The 14,475-nt window shown below is 44.5% G+C and overlaps 1 protein-coding gene and 1 long non-coding RNA gene across 2 annotated transcripts; one reads left to right on the plus strand and one right to left on the minus strand.

Annotated features, from left to right (window-relative positions):
* Positions 1–228: 228 nt before the first annotated feature.
* On the plus strand, positions 229–8,353 carry VIM (vimentin). Its single transcript, XM_068212220.1, has 9 exons — positions 229–847; positions 1,030–1,090; positions 4,986–5,081; positions 5,222–5,383; positions 5,882–6,007; positions 6,637–6,857; positions 6,950–6,993; positions 7,390–7,475; positions 7,989–8,353. Exons 1-9 carry the CDS (start codon positions 306–308, stop codon positions 8,028–8,030), a joined length of 1,380 nt encoding a protein of 459 aa, XP_068068321.1. The 5' UTR covers positions 229–305; the 3' UTR covers positions 8,031–8,353.
* Positions 6,678–10,902, minus strand: LOC137486769 (uncharacterized). The gene is made up of 2 exons (XR_011005792.1): positions 9,521–10,902; positions 6,678–9,450 (listed from the first exon to the last, which is right to left on the minus strand). It is a non-coding gene; the product is annotated as an uncharacterized lncRNA (long non-coding RNA).
* Between the last annotated feature and the right edge of the window lie 3,573 nt (positions 10,903–14,475).

Raw genomic sequence — 14,475 nt, forward strand, 5'->3', positions numbered from 1 at the left:
GGACACCGCCCTGCCACGTCCCGCAGCCCCGGCGGAAACCTGCCAGCCTCCAGGGACTCAGCCACAGCACAAGCTGCCGCCCACGCTCCGCTCCGCGCCCCGCCGGCCGAGCCGCCCCGCTCGCCGCCTTTGTGTCCGCGGCCGCCGCCCCTTCCCCGCGGGCGGGGCGGAGCGGGGCGGGCCCGGCGGGGCGGGTTCGCGGCGCCCATAAGAAGGGGCCCTGGCCGCAGCCACCGCCCTTCTTCGCCGCACACCCTGGTTGCTCCGCTCCGCTCCCGGATTACAAAGCCCGCACCGCCGTCGCTATGAGCATCAGCACGAAAAACTCCTCGTACCGGCGCATGTTCGGCGGGGGCAGCCGCCCCAGCACCGGCACCCGGTACATCACGTCCAGCAGCCGGTACTCGCTGGGCAGCGCCCTGCGGCCCAGCAGCGCCCGGTACGTGTCCGCCTCGCCCGGCGGCGTGTACGCCAGCAAGACGACGTCGGTGCGGCTGCGGAGCAGCATGCCGCCCATGCGGCTCCACGACTCCGTGGACTTCTCCCTGGCCGACGCCATCAACACGGAGTTCAAGGCGAACCGCACCAACGAGAAGGTTGAGCTGCAGGAGCTTAATGACCGCTTCGCCAACTACATCGACAAGGTGCGCTTTCTGGAGCAGCAGAACAAGATCTTGCTGGCCGAGCTGGAGCAGCTCAAGGGCAAGGGCACGTCCCGCCTGGGCGACCTCTACGAGGAGGAGATGCGGGAGCTGCGGCGACAGGTGGACCAGCTCACCAACGACAAGGCACGAGTGGAAGTGGAGCGGGACAACCTCGCCGACGACATCATGCGGCTGCGGGAGAAGTGAGTGTGCCTGGGGAAGGCGGGTTCGGGCTGCCGCCGCCTCCCGCTGCCTCCCCGCTGCTCTGTCCCTTGGCGCGGAGGCAGCCCCTGAGCATCCCGAGCGGCACCGGGCGGGCGGGAGGCTGGCCGGGGGGATTTAGGGGACCCCCGCTCCCTCTTCACCGCCGTCTTGCCCCTTCTAGGTTGCAAGAGGAGATGCTTCAGAGGGAGGAGGCAGAGAATACCCTGCAGTCCTTCAGACAGGTTAGCGGTCGTGGAGGAGGGAGGGGCCTGAGGCGGTGGTGGCTGTGCTTGGGGCGGAGGGTGGGAGTGCCGGAGTTTGGTTTCCTTGCACAAAGAGGTTCCGTCAGTTCTCACGCAAGCCCTCCGTGTTTTCTTTAGGGGGATGCTGCACTCTGAGGGGAGGGGAGGTAAACTATTGTTCTGCTTTATCCAAGTCTAGCCCGTTTTACAAAAAACATCCCAACGTGGAATCACTTTCCGATCCAATAAAAGTGAAAGGGGGCCATCTGCTCGCTTGGCTGAAGGGTATTAATGGTTTCTATGGGATTCACCGTGGAATGCAGATACAGGCATTATGGCAAGTGTGGTGGCAGCAGATTGAAATAATAGATCCCTTTGTGTTGGAGGGGAGGGTGCAGTGGGCTGCATTCTTACTAAATGTGTAATGGTGCGGGAATATTTCTCGGGAAATGTGTCTGTTATGGGCCAATTTTTGTAGAAAACAGAACTCCTTTTTGATGAATCACTGGTCAGTGCATTACTGGGCAACAGTTTCAAATTTAAGGTTTTTCATGTGGGTGTTGTCTGCTGACAAGAAGTAGACAATATGTTCCTTGGGGCGAGGTCACAGGATTGAGCTTGCCTCCTCTGGGTGTCCATTAAGAACGTGGAATTTAATCCTCTGTAAAACAAAGATGCTAACCTAGGAAACAAGTTGTGTTAGAGTTTAGTCTTTGTAGGATGCTGTGATGTTATCCAGTTAAAGTTAATCTACGTGACAACCAGAAAAAACTGTGCAAACAGTGTTCTAAAATTATTAAGCTCAAGTTTTCACTTGTGCAAAACCAGCTTTCAACTTAGATTAAGCCTTGTTTGGACTAAGATATTTAGGAATGTGCCTTCTCAAAACAAGGTCTCTTCCCTAAAACTCCTGGTGTAAAACAGCATTGCTAGCATTCTTTCAGACTGGAAGTGACTGCCCTTATCACCAGGCAGCTGGGTACAGGCTGACTTTGTCCCAGAGCTCTTCATAGGCATTAACAGAAGTCACTGTTCAGGAAATCAGTACTTGATTGTTAGTGTTTCCCTGGGAAATGCTTTTGACTGCAGTATATTTACAGTCCTTGAAGGAGAGCAGGTGTGTTCAAGAGATAGCGTGGAGAAACTGAAACACCTACTCCCATTCAGAGCTTGGGAATTCAGTCTCCACTGGCATTCTGGGGACAGAAGTTTTAAACAACAGTCTGAGATACTGCCTTAATTTAAGTTTCTGGGGTTTTTAGGGTTTTTTTTCAATGCTAAGACAATTTAATGTAGTGTGAAGTTCTATGAAGGAGCATTGAACTTAAGTTTTAGAGAGCCTCATCTACTCTGGTTTATTGCTGAATTTAGTTGAAGGATCAATTGACTTAAGGTTGGCTTTTACATGATTTTTCATATTTAATTGGTGCACTTTAGGCATGTCTGTATTTCAATCCAGTTGAATTTTATGAAGGCTCTGGGCTTTAACGTGAGCTTGGCTTGGTGTGAATACCCCACACTCATTATCCAGCTCTTCCCTGCCTTTGGAAAGGGGTCACTCAGGAGCTCAGCCTCCAGCAGATGTGTGCGTGAAGGACAGTCAGAACTGGATCCATTTAACCTCATAAGCTGTAGCTTTTGCATAAGAAATGCAAATCATTGTCTATGGAAACTCTACACTAAATGCACTCATGACATAACTGGTGCATGCTGGTGTGCTTGATTTGAACATCAGTCATACCTAATTTTTTCCCTACTGGTAAGGATGGAGTTAACATGTAGGTTTTGAAACCTAAATCTGTTTCAGTGCACGTTTTGTTCTTCTGAAAGTGAAATTAAATTCACAAAACACTGAAGCTGAAATATCCTGCTGAACTTTGTATTTTAAAACAATGCACAGCTTTCTATTATATTTTTCCACTGGAAAGTTGTATAGTTGGATAGATTTGGATCACTTCAGCAGGTGTTTTGCTGTTCTGATGTATCATCAAAGATACTTCTTACTTGATGGAGCTTTACTTTTTACTTGATGGAGCAGTTGTGTACTTCAGTATTTTGTGCTGCGGGATGTGCTGCATAAAGTATTTGTGAAAGTTCAGTGAGGACTTTCCTCTGGGGCCGGACAAGCATCATAGTGAGAAAGTTACTGCAGCTTTGCCAGCTAGTGTAGCAGCAAGGAATAGATCCTGAACCTGTGACAAGCCTAACAGGTCAGGTCCTGGCTAACATGAGGTTTGTCTAAAGTAAACATGGATGCTCAACCCTGCAAAGTGTGTGGCTTGCATTGAAGAATCTCCTAGGATAAAATCAGCGTGTACTCCAACTGTGTGTATCTATGACTTGTACTTGTTTGTTCAGACTACAAGTAGCCAATTCATTTACATGGTTCTCCACACATCTGGGAACTACTGAAACACTGAATCTTAGTGATAGGAAATACATAAATGATAGCATATGGTAAAGTACATACCACATATTGTGTCTTCAGTTTAAATTGCTTTCAATTTACTATAGGGTCCCAAAATCCTGTAGCTATTCAGTTGTTATTTAAAAAAAAAGTGGCCTTCAGGGTGAAGATTTCTGCAAAATCCTCTAGAAAATCTTTGGATGTCTGGCCAGTTATGTAAACATGTTGGGTCATAGCCATGTAATTTTCTGCCAGAATGATCATGAGGGGTTTTGGGGGGAGGAGAACAAATTAATTAGGAAATTCTTTCCCTGAACTGAAAAACAGAGCTGATATGAACTGTGAGTGTAAAACTGGAATTGATAGAAAAGTTATGGAATGATGCGTGAAAGAGGTATTTTGCTGGATAAAGTAAACAGAATAATTCTTCTGGAGCAAGGACCTTACCCCCAGAGTAGGAGTGATCCAAGGAAAGGCTTCCTAGGAGTCTAAAGAAAACACTCCTTATTTGAAAGATGACATAATAAAGAGAGCTGCTGATTAGGAATGCTTATGCTTTGGGCAATCCAAAATAGCTTTAGAGTAAGCTGTGAGAACCTGATATGTTAATACCCTGTGAGCGCAAGCATGTGGCTGTGTATGTAACTAGTGTGAAAGGAACAATCTTCCACTTTGCAAACTAAATGCCTTACACATTCAAAATGTAAGAAGTTGCCAATCAATGTTTAGTTTTATGTTTTTGAACTAATTCAAGTTGTTCCCTTATAACATTCATGACGTGTCTTCTGTTATGCTCTAAATGAATTTTTGCTGTTGATTAAGACTATCTCTGTCCAGCAAAAGGTGGAGCCTTTGCCAGCAACTGCGAGGGTGTAGGCAATGATGAGTAGCTCAGTTTGCGTTTATGCTCACACCTTCTTTTTCTCAAGGGAGATATGTTGACCTGCGTTGTGAATACTGCAGTTCTTATACATACCTCACCAGCTTTACAAGTATACTTCAGAAGTGTGGTCTGTGGGCCTAAGGGACTCTGTGCTTGTTCACCAAGGAGTCCATAAGTTAAGCCCAATGATAGGCCTGACAGCACATGTGTTGCACTTTTAACCCCACTGAAAAGAGTGGAAGTTTGCAAAGTGCAACTCTTTGTCAGTGTAGTCAAGCTAGAAGCACTTATTGCAGACTTCTAACTCAAGTACTTGAAGGATTTACACCTGCTATGATCTGTGTGCTCTTGATCATGCTTAGCAGCAAGTCGGCAAAGATATAATTAACATATGTGGTATGGTTTTCAAATTCACAATAAAGCTGCATATCTAAGGTTTAAGGCTAAGGTAGGAGGTGGCAAAAAGGTTTTTTACAGCTTTTGATTTCCTATTGTCTTGCCAAAAAGCTCAGATGTAGCATCAGTCTGTATGCTGCTGAACTTGCTGTAAGAGACTTCTCTATATCAGTTTTGTAAGCTTATGAATTGTTCTTCTCTTTGGTCAGGATGTTGACAATGCCTCTCTGGCACGTCTTGATCTTGAGCGCAAAGTTGAGTCCCTGCAAGAGGAGATTGTGTTCTTGAAGAAACTTCATGATGAGGTAAGCTGAGAGATGGGGTCTGTGTTTAGATACAGACTGTCTAGCAAGGAAGCTCTTTGCTGGTTCTGTCCCAGAGTCCCCACCTGTGTATGATCTGAGTGCTTTTGTGCAATAATGTTGAGTGTCTGCTTGTCTCTAAGGAAATCCGAGAATTGCAGGCCCAGCTCCAGGAACAGCACATCCAAATTGATATGGATGTTTCTAAGCCTGATCTTACTGCTGCCCTGCGTGATGTTCGCCAACAGTATGAAAGTGTTGCTGCTAAGAATCTTCAGGAAGCTGAAGAGTGGTACAAGTCCAAAGTAAGTAAAATGCATCAAGCATTGGAACAAATTCTGTTTAATTAGTTTAAATTAAACTTTGCTGCAGCACCTCTGTCTCTCTAATGGACATGAACATAACCATGACACAGAGTCTTACTTTAAATCTTAGCCTGGGAAGGGTACAACTGAAAACATTTCATGCCATAACTGCAGCAGCAAAGTAATGGCTGCACACTTGGGAGTCTTTCCTGTGCTTGTACGTGAAAGCAGATGTTGGATGAAGTACTGGAGAAATTAGTGAAAAAATGGTGAAAAGATGGGAAATGTACAGGGCAGGAAAACAAGTATGAAAGTTAGCTATGAATTCTAATATAATATATAGAAATAGAGAGGCACTTAAAGAGTAATACTAATATTTAAGCATTTCAGGTGCTAACCCTTGTAATACCTTCAGTTGTCCTCAACTGCTGTGTCCACAGAAGGTCTGCTTCACCGTTTCTGTTGAAGTATTATGCTAACCAGACTGGGGTTTTCCAGTTTGCAGATCTCTCTGAAGCTGCTAACAGGAACAACGATGCCCTGCGCCAGGCCAAGCAGGAAGCCAATGAGTACCGCAGACAGATCCAGTCTCTCACCTGCGAAGTCGATGCTCTTAAGGGAAGCGTAAGTAGAAGACAGCAGTTGTTATTCTTCATTGCAGCTTTAAGCACTGCACTGCAGTTTAATTGTTCATTTGGATGTGAATGCAGGTAATCTGCCATGTAATTCAGCAGTATATTAATACTTTTTGAAAAGGATGCCGTGGGCTCAATTTGTGTGCATGCACAACAGTCCACTACCTAGATTGATACACTGAATCAGTCTTACTTAAGCTGTATACATTAAGTATATATAAGGAGCAGTGAAAGGTGCGAATTTTGCTGTTGCTAAAACATGACTGCTTTAAAGACAGGCTTGAAATGGATGTAACAGTGTTTAGCACACCTGCAAATCTCCTCTACCAAGGACTGCCTGAATGCTGACTTGGAACTGCATATGTTGGGCTTACTGTAAAGGATGGCTTTGCCACCTGGTACAACAAATATGTGGCACACCTCAGATCATGCTGCAGAATATCTCTCCTTGAATTTGCAAAGGGAAGTTAAGGAGATGACAAATTTGGGACATATCTGGGCATTTTCAGAAAGGATGCTAATGTAACACAACTTTCCTTCTTTAAAATGTTGAGGGTCTCGAGGGTGGGGAAGAGCCAGTGAACTGCAGCAGTGCTTGATTTCACTGTTCTCTTCCAGAATGAGTCCCTGGAGCGCCAAATGCGTGAAATGGAGGAGAATTTTGCTGTTGAAGCTGCTAACTACCAAGACACTATTGGACGTCTGCAGGATGAGATTCAGAACATGAAGGAAGAAATGGCTCGCCATCTTCGCGAGTACCAGGACCTGCTGAATGTAAAGATGGCTCTTGATATTGAAATTGCCACCTACAGAAAACTGCTGGAGGGTGAAGAGAGCAGGTAATCACATGTAAACATTTTTCTAAAGCCAGAAATTACTAGAAGATACTTCATACCCATATCTGATTTTATCAATTTCTTTTTTCCTTCAGGATTAACATGCCTATTCCAACCTTTGCTGCTTTGAACCTGAGAGGTAAGCTGTTTCTGCTATTTTAGTTTAGGCAGTTGCTCTGTCATTAGCATGAGGACTCTGGATAATTCCTTTTATGCTGGTTTTCGAACTTGTATAAGTGCAGTTGTTGTGAATACTCTTCTTGGATGCAACTACTTAACCTTGGATGGTAGCAGCTCTTATGTTCCTGGACACATTTTTGAATATTGGTACATAGCAAATAATTAGTTTGGATACCTGCTGAAAGTGCTTTAAGGGGCACAGATAAAAATATAGAAGACCTGGCTTATTCAGAGCAGGAGACTTCTTTGTATACTAAATTGGGATTCTGAAAGTAGACACTAAAATTTGATACACCTCATTTCTTTGAGGAGGCACTTCATCTAGACTATTGGTAATAATAATCTTCTTCTGCAGAAACCAACATTGAGTCTCAGCCAATGGTTGACACTCACTCAAAGAGAACACTTCTAATTAAGACCGTCGAAACTAGAGATGGACAGGTTGGTGGTAACTTTAATTTTATTTCTATCACAGCTGGTAACCTTTAAATTCTTAAGTTTGCCTACTGCTTACTGCAGCTTGTATATGGTAGTAAGTATTGAGTAGAACAGCAACTGGCATTCCAAGCTGTGTGAACATACAGGTATAGCAAATGGGTTTCTCTGGAAAAGAAAACCAAAATTCATCTGATAGTAAAACTTTAAGTTGGTGACTGTTACCTGTGTATTGATTATTTAAGTTCAGCTGAGTTAGCAAATTCTCGATAGATTTCCTTAGGAAAACACGTGACAGTAAACAGAGATACTTTACTCACTTAGGATAAGATGCTGTTGTTGGTGTAAGTAAATAAAATTTGAATGGTTTTTGTATGCTATTTACAAACTAGAATTTCTTGTGAGAGCTGATGCCCACTTGTTTACATTTTGGAAGTGGATGTTCCAATTCTAGCTCTTAAAAAACCCACAAAAATCTTCCTACTAAAACTTAATGCAAGTGTTTCTGTTTTTCATTAGGTTATTAATGAAACTTCCCAGCATCATGATGACTTGGAGTAAAGCTGAAGTGAAGATGCATACTTACTAAAGGAGAAATTCTTACCAGCAAGATTGAAAAAGTCCATGTCTTAAAGGAAGAAACAGCTTTCAAGTGCCTTTCTGCAGTTTTTCCATGAGCGCAAGATGATTATGCTAGGAAATAGGTCTTAGATCTTGCAAACTGACTCTCCCTGAAGGATTAGAGTTTACAATGGAGTCTAGTTTACAAATAGCAATATCTTGTGCTGCAATACTGTTTTTAAGTATCTGAATTCAATAAAACTGCTTTTTCCAGCACAGTATGAGCAACCTGTCGCTACTTCAATAAATCTTTGGAAAATGGCTCTTGATGTGTTCTAATTTGTTAAACTTCATGACTTTCTGGAAAGCCATAACAATATAATGCTGGAATTATTATACGGTTGACATCTTTAGTACTGGCTGTGTGGAATGCTGTTTTTTCAGTTTAACTAGATAAACTGTCTTACTTACTTACTGCTTAGGTTTTGGAACCAAATAAAATGGATCATAACTGGCAGATGCATAATGTATTATGATATCACTTGAATAAAATATGATACTTCAAGTTAATAAATATTAATCTTTCTTCCATATACTAGTTAATGTAGTTACTAAATGTCAGAATGCCTGAAGTACCTTAAAACTTGGCTTTAAAAAAATGTAGTACTTATGTAGCAGAGAAATAGTTCATGTGAGCCCTTATCTCAGACAGCACCTTGCAAAGTTACCAGCTGACTTGGTGCATTAACTTATTTTTCCAAGAAAAACTAGTTCCCAAAGGCTTGTTGGTATTACAGAAGCTACATGAAGGCTTTGGCTGGAGTGGGGGTTTGGAGAGACTAACTTGCCCTTTTGCTGACAATTCCAGTATTTAAACCCCCTTTAAAACAGGAGAGTCACCATGCTTGGTGTTCTCTGCTGAACATCAGTGTAAATGCAGCAGAATGGGAACATGGAAGTTCCACTCTGCCTTGCCACAGTCTTCCAGGAGGCAGTAGTGGAAGTTGATGTCCTCTCTGAACACTTAAGTTTTCTTCTGCAGAGCAACATACTTTTCAATTTTAAAGACAATAAAGACCCACAGCAGAGCCCCATGAAAGTAGCCACTGTGTTCTGCATTACTTCTGCAAAGTCTTCTTCCTGTAAGCTTTTACTGAGGTACAGATTTTTTGGAATGAGGAACTGCAAACTGAAGTTTTCCGTTAATATAATAGCATTCAGGGTAAGGGTAAAACTTCCATGTTGTACAGATATGCTAGCATTTGGGAATTGATATCTAAGAAAAACTTACTATTACCTCCATCTGATAGGGATGAAAACAATTTACTCCTTTTCCATCCTTACCTTTGCTCCAGTGTGTGGCTAACTGGATGCAGTGTAGGTATTGGAGGGGAAGTGGGGGCAGTAGGAGGCTGCTTTTCTCAGCCCAGCTGCTGGCAGCACCAGGTTAGGCGTCCTGCAGCCAGGATACTAAAGAGGGAGGTGGACACTGCTTGGGGTGTGCTGAAACCCTCTGTGGCTCCAACACACAGGTGCTTTTGTGCCCAAGAGAAAAGTGCTGCAGCTGGTCCAGCGTTTGTTCTGGTGACTCCCTTCATGTGAAAAGGGACAGAAGCGACTGAGGAGAGTGCCTGGACCCAAGCCTCAGCCACAGCTTTTGCCTCAGCAAAGCAGAACAGATTCAACCTGGTCCACCATATGGTAGGTAGGATAGTCTCACTAGAAACTGAGAGTGAACCCAGCCTTTTTCATGTTGCAGAGATTACAAACACCAGGTTTTCTACTACCTTTCAACATCCAGACTGCTTAAAAAAAGCACAAATGAGCTTTCATGGGAAGTATTTTCTGTGATAATAACAGCTCTGGGCATGTGTAATACCTAATTTTGAGCACTTTGTAGGCATGAGTGTCAACAACTTTTCAGGACAAGTGGAATAAGGGGCTGATGTCCTGCCTGTTGCAGACTACTTCAGTCTTTCTCTGGATCTAGTTTTTGAAAAAGTTGAGCCAATGCTAAATATAATTTCTTGTCCCTAAAGCAATGTCAGAGCCCTGGCTGGTGGCATCTGGCAGTCTGTGGGTAGGGGATGGTGGGCATCCTTGGTGGCTGTGGGCAGACACTCACAGCACAGTGTGCTTTTTGAAATACCCATTGATGTCTGGAGTTGTGATAGTCTTTCAGATATTGCTTCCACTCTGCCACCAGCTACCTGGCTCAGTGTTTTCTCTTGTCTTTGATTATTTCACTCAGTAGATGAAAGAAGTGCCTGTATCAAGCACTGACTGCAGCAAAGGAGTTATTCCTGGCTCTTCAGTGTTTAGGGTTACTCAGAACACAGAGAAGCATGTGGCAGAGTTCTCAGTCCTGGGAATAAATAGAAAAATAAATAAACCTGGTTGCTAAGGAGATAAGAAAATTGCAGGAAACCTCAAAAACCTGCAACCCTGCGAGAGCAAGAGCACCCTCCTGGTGGAAATTAGAGTGGACAGTGACTGTGTAAACTTCTCAGTGTTTGATCTAGGGGCACCAGCTTTATGCTCATATATAATTACTGAAAGCTGCTTAGTGCTGAGCCAGCAGCTGACCTCAGAACTGTATTTCACATCCTAATAACTGCAGGCAGCAGCTGCACCAAGTGGGGCAGCCCCCATCGATGGCCAGGCACTTGTCCTGCCCTCCAGTGAGCCCCACAAAGCTGCTCCCATGAGCTTACATAGGGAGGGCCTCCAAATATGTAAGCTGTTCCCACAGTAAATAATAATAATCCTCCAGATGGCCGAGAATCCTCATATTTAGTTTGTTTTGTCTCACATAGCTAGAACCTTGTTTTCCTTTTCTTTTTTTAATAATCTTGCAAAACACGGAAACTGTTAGCAGAGACTCCATAGTCCAAGACCCTGGGAACATGTAGCTAATGAAGTTCTTCTGCCATCCAGCCGGTCTGCTTTAGTACACAGCTGTGACAAGCACGTCTCTCTCTCTCTCAGGATTTTTCATAGAGGTGCACAGAGAGAAAGAAAGAGAAAACAATTTCTATTTCTGCTCCTTGTTTTTCTCTTATGGAATGTGTTTGGAGAATTGTTTACCTGGGGTGATTGCTTGATTGGATTCTGGTGAGGATTGTTTGAGCCTGATGGCCAATCCAATCCACCTATGTCTGGACTCTGGAGAACAGGGTCACGAGTTGTGAGTTAGATATGGTAGTTAGAACAAGTAGATGTGTAGTTTTAGTATCTTCCTTTATATAGTATATTAATGTATTATAGCATAGTTATAATAAAGAAACCATTCAGCCTTCTGAACTGAAGTTGGACATCATCATTTCTTCCCACTGGGTTCGCCTGCATTTTACAATACACAGCAAATCTACTTTTCCCTCCCTCCCTCCCTCCCTTCCTCCCTCCCTTTTTCTTTCTTTTTCTTTCTGTTTATTTTTCTTTTCTCCTCTCCTCATTTCATTGTTGAACACACTTATCTGGCTCACAGAGAGCTCACAGTTCTGCCCCCGCCAAAGGCTCTGGCCTTCTCTCGTCCCCTCCCTGTGGCAGCTCTTTTCAGTCGTTACATCAGTAAATGAATCTGGTGCTTTCACTGATGCCACTCTGTGCTGGGTGGGAGCATCTGCATTTTTTTAAGTGCTGGGCCTTAGGCTGCAGGGTGCTGCCCCACAGACTGACAGGGGTCTGGGCAACGCCACAGAAGCATCTGAGGAACTTTCAGAAAACTGCTGATAGGAAACCACTCATCTCAGCCCATTGGGAAACTTCCCAGCTGGGGTTTGGGCCAAATCCCACCAGTCCAGGCCCGACACCAGTGATTAGAGCACTTCCAGGGCTCACATTCAAAGTTCTATCTATAGGTGCAAGGTCCCACATGTAAGTGGGCACTTTGAGACTGGTCTGTTTTCTCAACAGTCAGTCATTTAAACATATCCTGTAAGTTCTTATCACCTTCAGGTACCCATGGAGCATGGATACATTTGTGGATGACATCCCAGGGCAGTCACCAAGGACCCAATGGTGCATGGAGATCATGTCCTCCTGGAGCACACCTGGTGTTGGGAGGGACCTGCTCCTGGCCAGGACTTGCTTATGCCAGCTGCTGGAAGGGAAGGCATCCAGCGGATATAAATTCCCATGTTTGGAGAGAATGAACAGTTGACTGGCTGGATAGAGAATTCTGCTGGTGCCCTAACAAGTATTGGAGATTTTAATTACAAAATCCTTCCACAGGGGAAGGGAAGTCTGGATATTGCCAAAAATTTTTAAGTAATTTACACAGAATAGACTGTTCTAAGAGACACTTACGTGAGTGCAGTTACCCATGCAGAACTAAGAAGTGCCCAAAATAAAAATACATCTTCAGTCTTCATTTGGTCTCTTCATGCTCATACATAATCCTGTGAAGTTGAGTTTCCAGTCCATGGACCTTGTCTTATTGAGTGCACACATCCAACAGCACTTCAGGTATCACTACTGCTCACTGCTAGAGCATTTCTGATCTCCTGCATTTGTGTTTCCTGAGTTTATCTGCTTCCAAGAGTCTGAATTTCTGATTTCCTCTAGAGTACCCTCTGCTGTTCTTCATGGTCCTTTGCAACATCCCCATAGGAAGTGAGGTATTGTGAGCCCTGTTTGAAACATAGGGCCATGGAGCACAGCAGTCAAGGTCAGAAGTGGAAGCCAATCTCAGGCTGGGAAGGTGTTTAGCACTGTGTACTTTTAAGGCACTTACTGATTCAGGTCCAGGTATTTTTCCAGTCTAGATTGCAGATTAAGTCCCCACACAATGAAGTTCACACATTATGGGGTACCAATGTAAGTAAAGCACAGTTCAAGTGAAATTCTCAGCTTCATCCAGGAAAGCTATAGAACAAACAGGGAAAAATCTATGTCCCCAGAAGTGTAGAGTTACCTTTAGTGTGAGACTCTTTTCCTGTCCGCAGCATATCAGACATTCCATGTTGCCGCCTTCTGCACTGAGGGCAGCAGTGCTCTGGCCAACGCAGCCCCTCCCAACCCAGTCCAAGGCCATTCCCTAGACCCATGAGCTGGCCAGAGGGAAAAGTTGCTTGTGGGCTTTCATCCACAGCAACCAAACTCATTGCTTCTGGAAAGGGCAAGTCCAAAGCAGCCACATCTCTGCACAGTGGTGTGTCACAGTTTCCCTACAAATGCCTCAGCCTGACATTTTGGGCCAGTTTCTTTTCCAGAGATGTATTGCAGCTGTCTCCCTGTGGTGGGTGACGTGAACTGCAAGGCAAGGACAGCCTGCAGGGAGCCTTTCTTCTGGCTGGGGTGAGTGGCACATGGTGGATGGTATGGCTGCAAAGGGAGAGGTGATGCTTTCTCCAAGAACTGCCCTGCAGTTATTCTCTGCTACTGTCAGATGGAAGATGTCTCAGACTTGACAGACAACATATAAATACATTTTCAGGATGGAGAAGTGTGGTGGGTTGAACTCAGCCAGCAGCCAAGCGCCTACAGAAATGCTTGCTTGTCCTTGTTACTTCCAGCAAGATGTGGGATAAAAAAAGGAAAAACCAAAGTAAGAAAATTGGTGAGTGGAGATTAATAGGTGAAGAAAAAAGGGGGGGAAAACTCCAGGAAAAAAAAGAAAGGTAATCATACACTATCCCCCACAGCCAGACAGAGGCCCACCTGGTCTCTGAACAATAACCACCTTGGAAGCCTTCTTCTTCCTTTATTTCAATCTTTATTGCTGACAATTGAGCTGATTGAACATGACATTGTACGGTACGGTGTTCTGGTTTGAAAGCAAAACCAGTGAGAGACTCCAAGTCAGAAATACAATTTATTAGGAAAAGGGAAAAGAAACAAAACACATGCAATAATACAAAAGAAAACCCACTGATAGAGTCAGAATACAACCTGACACCCCTTTGGCCAGCATGTTGGTAGCAGTCCAAATTGGAGTGGCCGCAGTCCTCCTGGAGTGGCAGATGTGGTTCTGTTGGAGCAGTGATCCTGTAGAAGGGTGTAGTCTTCCTCTGAAGGTCCAGTGGAAAGCCCCAGCTGTTCCTCTTGGAAACTTGTGGGAAGGCTGACTGCTCTATCCCAAAACCCCAGAATGTATCTAGGTGGGGATGCTTGGCTCCTCCCCCCGGGGTGGAGCATCTCACAATGGGCCGATGTCATTCTGAGTCAAGCGGTGGGTCCTCGGTCACCGGTTAAACAGAAACGGCTCCTGGAGGGCGTTATCTCCGAGTCATGTGGCCAGTCAGTGATGGGCCCATTAACAGGAGATAAGGAAAACTGCCCAGAAGACAACTGCTACACAGATGGCAATAGAAAACATCTTGCTTCTCAATCTGGGACATACGGAATATCCTGTTGGCCAATTCAGGTAATTTGTCCCAGCTTTGCTCCTTCCCAGTGTCTTTCCTACCCTCAGCCACACTTGTTGATGGGTCAGAGTGAGAAA

This window comes from Anomalospiza imberbis, chromosome 1, assembly GCF_031753505.1.
Source record: "Anomalospiza imberbis isolate Cuckoo-Finch-1a 21T00152 chromosome 1, ASM3175350v1, whole genome shotgun sequence".
Lineage (NCBI taxonomy): Eukaryota > Metazoa > Chordata > Aves > Passeriformes > Viduidae > Anomalospiza > Anomalospiza imberbis.